General features: G+C 42.0%; 5 protein-coding genes across 5 annotated transcripts in view; 4 read left to right on the top strand and 1 right to left on the bottom strand.

Moving 5' to 3' along the window:
- The window catches only part of LOC117572308 (protein phosphatase inhibitor 2), a 43,484-nt gene that overhangs the window by 28,225 nt on the left and 4,514 nt on the right, over window positions 1-10,745 (bottom strand). The gene's annotated exons all lie outside the window — the stretch shown is intronic.
- Window positions 267-2,573, top strand: LOC117567043 (phosphatidylinositol-3-phosphatase SAC1). Its single transcript, XM_034246754.2, has 2 exons — window positions 267-569; window positions 643-2,573. The coding sequence occupies exon 2, from the start codon at window positions 666-668 to the stop codon at window positions 2,430-2,432; it is 1,767 nt and encodes a 588-aa protein (XP_034102645.1). The 5' UTR covers window positions 267-569; window positions 643-665; the 3' UTR covers window positions 2,433-2,573.
- LOC117569020 (uncharacterized) lies at window positions 3,816-5,829 on the top strand. Its single transcript, XM_034250009.2, has 4 exons — window positions 3,816-4,873; window positions 4,929-5,252; window positions 5,310-5,490; window positions 5,555-5,829. Exons 1-3 carry the CDS (start codon window positions 3,949-3,951, stop codon window positions 5,372-5,374), a joined length of 1,314 nt encoding a protein of 437 aa, XP_034105900.1. The 5' UTR covers window positions 3,816-3,948; the 3' UTR covers window positions 5,375-5,490; window positions 5,555-5,829.
- Window positions 6,096-7,216, top strand: LOC117569022 (uncharacterized). The gene is made up of 2 exons (XM_034250011.2): window positions 6,096-6,983; window positions 7,042-7,216. The coding sequence occupies exons 1-2, from the start codon at window positions 6,218-6,220 to the stop codon at window positions 7,128-7,130; spliced, it is 855 nt and encodes a 284-aa protein (XP_034105902.1). The 5' UTR covers window positions 6,096-6,217; the 3' UTR covers window positions 7,131-7,216.
- Window positions 7,453-9,546, top strand: LOC117569021 (uncharacterized). Its single transcript, XM_034250010.2, has 4 exons — window positions 7,453-7,564; window positions 7,767-8,011; window positions 8,064-8,740; window positions 9,028-9,546. The coding sequence occupies exons 2-4, from the start codon at window positions 7,912-7,914 to the stop codon at window positions 9,295-9,297; spliced, it is 1,047 nt and encodes a 348-aa protein (XP_034105901.1). The 5' UTR covers window positions 7,453-7,564; window positions 7,767-7,911; the 3' UTR covers window positions 9,298-9,546.

Below are 10,745 nucleotides of genomic sequence, written 5' to 3'. Positions count from 1 at the left end.
ACACACTGTTTTATCAGTAGCTACCACGAAAGTGCAATAGATGACGGTAGTACTCAAATACGTCCAACACGTAGAAAAAGGGATGAAAACATTTTATATAACAAATACATAAATTATAAATTAATATAAATGTCTTAGCCTTCCTCTATTTTATTTTTTAAAAACAGAAAGATGCACAAATTAAAAATACCATCCGACCATGTTCCATGCCTGCTCTCATTGTATATTTGGTGTTATAAATTAGTATATTTTTGAAAATTGCGCTGCGGTCACGCTGTTATGTGTGCCTTCGTCACCTCGTTTGTGTGTTTTTCGGCTCTTTTAATTTATTAAAACTTGCTATGTTGCTTGTGTTGCATGAGTTTTAACAGCGCCAACAAAATTCTAAACCTAATTGAACTGGCGGCCACGACAACGCACACAAGGTGAGCGCGAGCGCTGTAAAAACAACATAGGAAAAAAAAAATTGCACTTAGCACCGGTGCTTCTGCTAAGTGTCTGTGCGTTCGTGTGTGTGCGTGTGTGTGTTGCGTGTGAGCGCCGTCATCAGTGGGAACTATTGATAAAAAGTAAGTACTCGAAAAAAACGATAAAACCACCCCAACAACTGTTACAATTTAATTTGATTTCGCTGCCTTGCAGGTGATACTAGCTTGACCGCCAAGATGGATGCGGAAAACGATGTGTACGATGACATGAATCTGTATATAACGCAGGAGAATTTCATTGTCGAACCCAATGGGCAGAATGAACTATTGATTATTGGCCGATTGGACAAGGTGACGCGAGTGCAGGCCAAGAGCACACAGCTCACAAATCTTCGGCCAACACGACGCATCTGCGGCATACTGGGCACCATTCATCTTCTGAGCTGTGACTATCTGCTGGTGGCCACGCATCGCATCTTCGTGGGCGTCATCAATAACTCCATCGTTTGGCGTCTCGCTGGCTATGATATTATACCCTACATTCCCAATGCCATTCAACGCTCCGAGAACGAGGCATACTTGAGCATGTTGCGCAAGACACTGGATACCAAATTCTATTATTTCTCCTATCGCTACGATTTAACGCAATCGCTGCAGCGACAACACGACTTCAGCGCCAAGACACGAGACCAAGGTCTGTTGCAGCGTGCCGATAAACGATTCGTGTGGAACAACCATGTGTTGCAGCAGTTCCGTTGCGATAAGATGGAACGCTTCCAACTTCCATTGGTGCTGGGCTTCGTGTCCATCAACCAGGTGCAGATCAATGGTCAGACCTTCTTCTGGAGCATCATAACACGACGGTCGGTGGAGCGAGCGGGCACCCGACTCTTCTGTCGCGGCGCCAACGATTTGGGACATGTGGCCAACTTTGTGGAGACGGAACAACTTGTGGAATTCAATGGTCAGCACACCAGCTTTGTGCAGACCCGCGGTAGCATGCCGTTCCACTGGCTACAGCTGCCCAATCTGCGCTATAAGCCCAGACCGCGTCTGGTGCCCGGCAAGGATCATCTGGCTGCATGTACGGCGCACTTCAACGCCCAGCTGCAGATCTATGGCCAGCAGGTGGCTATCAATTTGGTGGATCAAAAGGGTGCTGAGGGAGAACTGGAGTCAACCTATGCGCGCCTGGTGCGTGAATTGGGCAATCCGTCGGTGCGTTACGAGGCTTTCGATTTCCATTACGAGTGTCGCAAAATGCGCTGGGATCGCCTCAATATACTGATCGATAGACTGGCCCATGAGCAGGAGGACTTTGGTTTCTATCACGCCTTCGATAATGGCAATCTGGTGTCCACACAGACGGGCGTCTTCCGCACCAACTGCATCGATTGCCTCGATCGCACCAATGTGGTGCAGAGCATGCTCGCTCGACGCTCGTTAACCGCTGTGCTGCAAAAGTTGGGCGTACTCCATGTGGGCCAACGTGTAGAGCAGGCGTCCAGCGTGTTTGAGTCGATATTCAAGGGCGTCTGGGCGGACAATGCGGATCTAGTCTCGCTGCAATATTCCGGCACTGGAGCACTTAAAACGGACTACACACGCACTGGCAAACGCACCAAGGCGGGTGCTCTGAACGACGGCAAGAACTCGATGATTCGCTACTATCTGAACAACTTTGCGGATGGTGTGCGTCAGGATGGCATTGATCTGTTCTTGGGCAACTATGTGATCAACGAGAACGAAGGCAGTTTGCTGCCATCGCCACTCGTCGCGCAACGTGGCTGGCGTTACTTTGCCTTCCCCGCCGTGTTGCTGATTGCCGTCGCCATGTTCATTATCACCATGACATATCCGGCCGAATTTAATACGGAGAACTTGCTGTTTATGCTCTTCTGGGGAGCCATGATTGCGGTCAGCGCCACAGGAATATTGCACTATGGCATCGAGTTTGTGCAATGGCCTCGGCTTTTTCCGCCCATATCGTTTCAGCCCGCCTGACGTTAATATCGTTTAGGATCGATTACACACGGTTAATAAATTGCTAGAGAGAGAGAGTGAAAACGAACAACTAAAAACCAACACATAATGTACTGTATATTCAACGAAATTCCTGTATAAAATGCTTATTTCTCCCGATTACGTTTATTGTGTTCAACACATTTATTTGTACTTCCCCCCGTTTTACCCGCCCCGAACACAATCCCCATTAATTGTAGCTAATATGCAGCTGACAAACTAATATTGTATGTCTTATATGTAATATGCATAAGTACAAACAACTTACGCGAGCTTCTTGCTGGGCTGACGAAGAAGATCTTCGCAGTCTCAATGCAACGCCACTTACAAATTACAATTGAAGGTAGCTCAAAGAATCATTTTGTAGAACAATTTCCAAAGTTAAATAAAAAATAATGGATTTTACGCATTGCTAGAAAATTAAAGCTACAGAATGTTTTATTCATTATTCTTAAACATGAATCAGTATTTATAGCATAAACTTAACAGGAACAAATTAAACTTATTTTTATTTAACATACCATATTCGCAGTAGCTTTCATGAGTAATAGATTCTAAGGCATTTGACCTTTGCTTATGCAAATTAGAACTTGACAATATAAACAATTTTAATATACAACGAAAGTGAATATTCGTGTTTATGTGAATAGCATAAGTATGGAGTGGTTGATCTACAAAACGAAAAAAAAGATTGTGCGCGTATTTGCCTTAAAATAAGTTAAACAATATGCACAGCAGGGATTCTTTGTTGAAATAATTTAAAATTATTTGTTGTTAATTTATTCTACACAATTAAAAATTGTTTTTCGCCGAAAAATATGAACCTTTAACCGTTAGTTGTTTATTTATTTATTATCAGTTATTTTATTATACCCTCGATTTTTGGTGCATATAATAATAATTGTAGTCTTGATGATTCCTGAAAATTTGGTTGCCATCAGACAAAAATAGAAGTTATTAAAAAAAACTTTTGAATGGGTAAAAATTTATAATTACTACGGATCTTAGTCAAGTAGGTATATTTGGAATGTAGTATTATATCAATATACCAAATGTAGTATTTGAATGCAGTACTATATCAATATACATTTGGTATATTTTGAGGTACATTAAGTTGGTATGTTTTAAAATTAATATCGCTCTGTTTTTTTATATATGTACATAATAAGTAGAGGGTATCTCACAGTCGAGTATACTCGACTGTAGCTTTCCTACTTTTTTTATCAGTTGGTATGATATCAAATGTATTATTTCTTACCACACCCTTAATCATTAATCAACGTAACTTTATTTTCTAGTCAATGATATCAGAGAACAAATTTTTAAGTAGGCATTGGCATTTTAAAAGGTTGAAATAAGCATATGAGACATCACATTTCAGTTTCTTTCCTCGGCCAAAATTACAACTCGAAATTTTTAGTAAACAAAATTTAGATTTTATTCTCCATTCATTCACATCGCACCCGAAAAGTCGTTCGCCAAAAACAAATCCTTCGCCATGGACCGAGGCTTGATCTTCATGTTGGATTTCGTGATCGATGATCTGCTGATCACGCGTCAGAATCTATGCGCCCCCGAGGAGTATCCCACCTGTGTGGAGTTCACCTTTCGCTCCAGCGTTTTCGTCAGCATCTGTGATCGCGAATACGGCAGCTGTGTGAATCCCAAGCAACCGAAGTGCTGCAAGTGCTGCATCTTTGCGCTGGATTCACCGGTCACCGACAAGGATCGCCTGCTGATCCATGTCTACAAGAAGCGCACGATGCGCTGCAAGTTCCTGATTGGCTTAACCGAGTTGCCGATGAAGCCGATCTTTGATCGTGTCAGGGAATCGTTTGACATCGAGAATCCCAATTGGGAGAAAATCTGGCAGGATCAGCTCGATAAGCTGCCCAAGATGAAGGGCCAAAACAAGGTCTCGTTGGACAATTGTGCCTGCTATGATCCCGGCTTCGAGCGACGCGAGCAACTTTGTCCCACCGCCGAGACAACGAAGCGTCTGTTGCCACTCTTCAATCTCTGCAAGCAACAGACTGGCAACATGGTCCTGGTCATGCGTCTGCTCTGCAATGGCCCAGCAATTGTCTCGACATTTGCGCTCGGTCAGTCGGTTTGCTCTCGCAATCCCAAGTGCCCGGATCCATGCTGTCCGCCCCCATCGTGTCCACCACAGCCTTGTCCGTCGTGTGGCAAGATGAAGCCACCTTGTCCCGAAGATCCGTGCTGTGCCAGCGCCACAGGCGGTCCCATGGACACGGGCAAGAAGTGTGGTAGCAAGTGTCCGCCGTGTCCGCCGCCGGTGTGTACAATGCCCGATCCTTGTGCCAAGGAGGAGGACAGCCCCAAGAAGTGTTTGCGCTACTTTGCCTGCAATCTGGACAAAATGTGTCCCTGCGACTATTGCGAGGATGAATTCGATCGAGGTAAGATAACCGAGAGATTGCTCAATTAGTTTCGTATTTATTCCTCCTTATTCAGAGTGCCCCACGGTGCCCACGAAGCGCTGCAAATCGGTCATTGAGCAGCGTCTGCAGCCCTGCGGTCCTTGTGGCGGCGTTCCTGCCCATCCACGCTGGGTGCAGGTCCAGAAGGCCAAGGAGGCAGAGGAAGCGCGTGTCGAGAAGAAGCAGCAGGAGAAGGAGAAGAAGAAGAAAGAGAAGGCTGGCAAGGATAAGCGTCAGGCTGGCGGCGGCGGCGTCTTCTGCGAATCAACTGATCTGAGCCCAGGCAATGCCTGCGGCTGCGCTCCGACAGATCCCTGTGCCCATTGTTGTCCCGAATACGCCAGCTGCTGTGATCTAGGTGAGCGTAGTCGAATGTTAATTCTCTGATGAATCTCTATATTTCATTCACTTGCAGCTCGCAATCGAGCAATGCGAAAACTGCGACATTTGCTGGTCAAATACAACATTCAAGTGGATTAGTATGAGAAGCCATCAACACGAACTGATAACGCATATCCGAGTGTCCTAAAGGGAAACAATCACATCCATATAAACTAAGCTCAAAATCGGCCAATCTTTATTGAAGTGATTAAAAGGTAGTTATAACCATAAAAGTTGTATTCTTTTATTATTAAAATTCTTTTTTCGAACTTTTCCTAGTGATCGACGATTGTGTGACGAGTGTGAAGAGTGTCGTCGTTGGCTAAATAAAAAACCCAAAAAAAGGAAGAAAAAGCCAATGCTTAAGCGTCTGCAGTCTGTGTTTTGATTGAGCAACATGTTCAGATTCCGCCACGATTGAAGAGGATCAAAATAATTGGGCAAGGGAACCATACTTTGTAGAGGGGAGGAATCCGAACGAAGTTGTGAATATTGTCCTTCAGGAGGATTGCGATTTCAATAAAAAAACTAACTCCACAAATTGGCCAACTAAACTGCATTTGTAAATTCTTTTTAGCTAGCACTTACATTTTAACTTTAACCTGTATTAATTCGACACGCTTTCCGCTTTTCACAAAAATAGCTGTCAATTCCGAATTAAACAATTTTAAGATTTTTTACCAATAAAAAAATTAAGTGTAAACCTTAATTCTATTCAGTTTACTTCAATGTTGTGTCAACGTTGCGTATGATGAATTTATTGAAATAGTTTTTATAGTCTCAGGAGGCGACTCGACTTTATAGCTCAACTTTTTTAAAATATACCCTCATATTCAGATTGTCCACTCAAAAAAATACAGATAAATTTCAGTTTAATTTTTCAAAATTTGAAAAATATTTAGGCCCCGTATTAAAGTTAAAAGTTGAGCTGCGTTGATCATAATGGCTGTTGTTCCACACTTGATTTATATGTTTGAATTTGTGATTGATGATCTTGTGATCACTCTCCAAAACTATTGTGCCCCGGACGAATATCCAATTTGTGTGGAAATCAGCTTCCGCAATTGCGTCTATGTGATTGTTTGTGATCGTGATTCTGGCAACTGTGTCGATCCCTGTCGTCCCAAGACTGGCAAACGATGCCTTTTCCCTCTGACATCGCCCGTCACGGAGGAGGATCGATTGCATATTCATGTCTACAAGCGACGATCAAATTGTTGCAAATTCTTGCTTGGTCTGTCAGAGATTTCCATACATACGCTATTCAAACGCGTTGATAAAGCATTCGAAGCTCAGAATGACGGTTGGTTGCAACGCTGGATGGATCAGCTGGCAGATTTGCCCAGGATGAAAGATCCAGCCAGCAATGTGATGGACAGATGCGATTGCTTTGACTCCAGTTACGAGCGACGCGAACAATTGTGTCCCGTCTCGTCGGTTATCAAACAATTGGTTCCCATATTCAATCTCTGCAGTCGGCAAACAGGCAACATTGTCCTAATCATTCGTCTGGCCTGTCATGGGCCAACCATCACATCTGTCTATTTCAGACGCGAAGATGGAAAAACTGAAGCAATGTCAAGTTCCAAGCAGCCACAGATCTGTCCGTCCTCTGAGGCAGAAGAGCCACGAAAGTGTCATAGATCATTTGCCTGCAATCGTGATAAACAGTGTCCATGTAACATTTGTGTGGATGAGTGCGGTCGCAGTACGTAGAATTAAAAGTACCTAGGTTAGTCATATTAACAAGTACTTCTCTAACGCAGAGTGCCCTAAAGCGAAGCAAAAGAAAAGCAAAAAACAGGCCAAAAAGCACTGTCCTCCGAAAGTGGAAGAGGAAACTATAGCGATGTGAGTCACTCCAGACTGTGTTGTTGGCTGAAGTAAATAAAATGTAAAAATGTGAAAAAAAATGTAAAAAAAAAATAATGTATTAACAACAGGAATGCAACTTGAGAAAGTTGTTCCTTAACCAAAATATCAATTAAAAACTGTTTTTAAAGAAACAGAAATTCTAATCTTTTACTTCGCTGTGAATGTTTGTCAGTTACAATTCAATCAAGGATCGCTTGGTCACACTACTTATCGATTCACTTGCATTCTCTTCGATAATCGATAACTGCTATCGAAAAGGGGCGCATCAACGCAAGCCATTCGCTTGGGCGCCATTTTGAAAGTGTTTTGTTGAAAAGTTGGAAGCAAAGCAGTCCTTGCCTGTATATCAATACGAATAAAAATCAAAATTTTAGTTATTTCAACGCTTCAACAGTCAGAACAAAATTTACTAGGGTAAAAGTTATTTTATTCTCATTATTCTCGTTTATACATTTACACGCAACACATTTAAATTCTTACACTAATTTAAATTGTTCTTAGTTGCTTTTGGTAAACCAAACAATTGCTGAACAAGAGCATAGCTATCCATTAACACAGCTATTAGTTGTTACCAAACAAGTTCTTTTCATTCATTAACTCTGAACTGCTTTCGCAGCAAGCAAAACGAGATACACGGAAATTGCGCCATTTACTGGCCAAGTGCAATATCCAAATTGACTAATTCTCAATCCATATCTAAATTATATTTGAGCTCTTAGACGACCACTTTGTAACACACACGCACATTCAATCAAACAAATATGGCTAAGAAGAAGAAGGGAAAGAAGGGCAAGAAAGGCAAGAAGGATCCATGTGCCATCAATATCACAGATCAAATGTTGAAGCCCATGATGCCAACAAGTGAGTAGCATAAGAATCTACGAGTCATTCATTTAGTTATTCACTCTTTCAGTGGACGAATGCGATGAGTGCTGTCAGTGCCAATGCGAATGCGATTGCAGTCCAGAGATCCAGCCATGTTTCATTCAGCCAACACGTCCCGATCCGGGTCCAGAAGCCTACGATGAGTTCGAGGCCTGCCTCAATGGCAGCGGTCTGACCATACGAGTCTTGAAGAACACCCACAAGGTGGAGAGCGTCAACGATGGTTCACAGAATCCAAACTTGGGCCCCGACGATGATCCCGTCTACAAGAACAGCATCGATGATTGTCCCTCCCAGAATTGCCTCAACGATCTGCTACAACGCAGCGACTTTGCCCGCAAACACATTCAGCGACGCACCTGCGGCAGCATTGTGAATCATCCCAAGATACCCAAGATTCGTGCCAATATCAAGTATTCGGGCAACGATGCCTGCGATGCGGATGATTACTATGTGCCCTTCTCCAAGATTAAAGAGGCATGTGATAATGCCGATGCCAAGGTCGATTGCTATCGATCGCAAGTCTGTGATCGCAACGAAGCCAAAGTCGATTGCTACCGTCGGCGTCTATGCGGTGGCGGTGCTCCAGTGATTCCGGCTGTGCCACCTTCGAATCAACGCAGCTGTTGCATGCAGGTGGAGGCGAAGGACATTAAGGACACGATGAAGGGTGTCAACTTGGATACGCGAAAGAAGGGCATCGAGGTGAGTTAAAATGCAATTATTCACAACTGTCTGGCTGCAATTGCCAAATGTGCCACAGTTTTGTGGCACGTTTAGGAATGCGGAATTGTAGTTAAACGGTCCATGACTTGGCCCACAGACAATGTGTGCTGCGGTGCATTTGTGGTTGCTGCAAGTCTCTGTTGTCTTGCCTTGTGTTGCATAACCACACACATGCACCAATTGCGGCAACAAATGTGTGGCAACCACAATTCGTATGCGATTCGTATTTTCGCTTTCTACCACATTTGCCATTTATGCATTCGCAGGTCTGTTACAAAACGTGCGACGAAACGGACAGCGATGTGTTCCTCGTCAAGCTGGGCAGCAAGTCGAAGTCCCAGCACAAGAAGAACACCATCGAGATCGAGCTGCGCACACCCAAGCAACCGGTGACGCTCCCCATGAGTAAGGTGACCACCGAGACTTATGTGACCGAAGCTCTGCTCGATGCCGCCAAAGGGAAGGGCAAAGGCAAAGGCAAGGGCAAAAAGGGGGGCAAGGGAAAGGGCAAAGGCAAGGGCAAAAAGAAGAAATAATCATTGATGAGGAATTGTTCCAAAGCAGATATATTTTCTGCATCAGTCTATATATCATATACATACATACAATCTGTATATATATCTTGCCTCTTGACGTGTCACAACAAATACTTTACAACATGGATTCAAAATTTTTTTGGTCACAACTTAGTAGTTACAACGCAATTCAAAACATTTTAACATCGATTAATTATTCAAAAATATATATTTTGGACAAGAATAAAAATTAATATTTTAAAAATTAAATGGTGAAATTTTATTTTTTAATTTGCTAGTTATTTTTATTATTATCAAAATTGAAATGATGAAGGCAAGTATTCATGAATTTGATATTAATTATCTATTTCGATTTGAAGTTAAATATAAAAATGTTTTACATATGTTATTTGTATCCATATATTAAGATGTTGGCATAAAAATAAAGCAGTTGATATGTATTAAAACAAGCATAGCTTTAAAGTCGAAATTTTTGGTACATACAATAACAGCTATAGTCTTTATGATTCCTAGAAAAATTTAAGAAGCTCCTTTGGCTGACAATCTGGCCTATGCAATATGTTAGTAGTTTTGCGGTATATTATTTTGGTATATTTTAAAACTAATACTCGATTGCAGCTTTCTTACTTGTTAAAATTTAAATTATGAAGACAAGTTTTAATTAACTTGCTAGAAAATGTCTTCATGGATTGCACGTTAAATATAACATTGAGCCTTATACACAAAGTTTATTATTATTGTTTATATTTGGAGACTAGAAGGGAACTAAATACTTGAATTGTACTTTAGAACGTCTTGAAGTACAAGGTTAATTGTAATTTAAGAAGCCTGTCATCTAGGGCGTATACTGAATATGATTGATAATTTATATTATATTTTAACTCCAATTTATTATATTTCGATTTTCATTGAATATTTTGCAGTGAATTTTACACCACTTCAAGCTTCTTTATTTGCTGAAATAAATATTCTGCTTATTTCAAAATTAATGAATAATAAATATACAATTAAGGAATGCTGTTTCATATACACATATATTGCAGTCGTAATCCGTAAATATATGTATACAACCCAGTCGGAGATTAGCAACGACTTATGGTATAGTTGGCTTTAGTTTATTGGCTTGAACCTGAGCCTGGTAAAGGGCAAGTGATCATCCGATTACACACAGGCTGCTATTTCATGTAACCACTAAACGAGTCAAGATGGGGCAAGAACCGCGCCCCATTCCGCACCTGCTATGGCTGTGGTATGTAATTAAAAACGAAGAAGAAGAAGACTTCGATGCAAAGGCCGTTTTCACGCCGATAAATGCAGGAGAGGAACGAGCTGAGGCCTGGTCAATGCAAACAAGTTACGAGAGAGCCAACAAGCCAAGTTAAGCCAAGCCAATGACCAACCAATCGAGCCGGCAAAGAGATACAAAGAGACAGAGAGAGAGAGAGAGA

This window comes from Drosophila albomicans, chromosome 3 (assembly GCF_009650485.2).
Source record: "Drosophila albomicans strain 15112-1751.03 chromosome 3, ASM965048v2, whole genome shotgun sequence".
In the NCBI taxonomy this organism is placed as follows: domain Eukaryota; kingdom Metazoa; phylum Arthropoda; class Insecta; order Diptera; family Drosophilidae; genus Drosophila; species Drosophila albomicans.
This window is presented reverse-complemented; position numbering and strand designations above follow the sequence as displayed.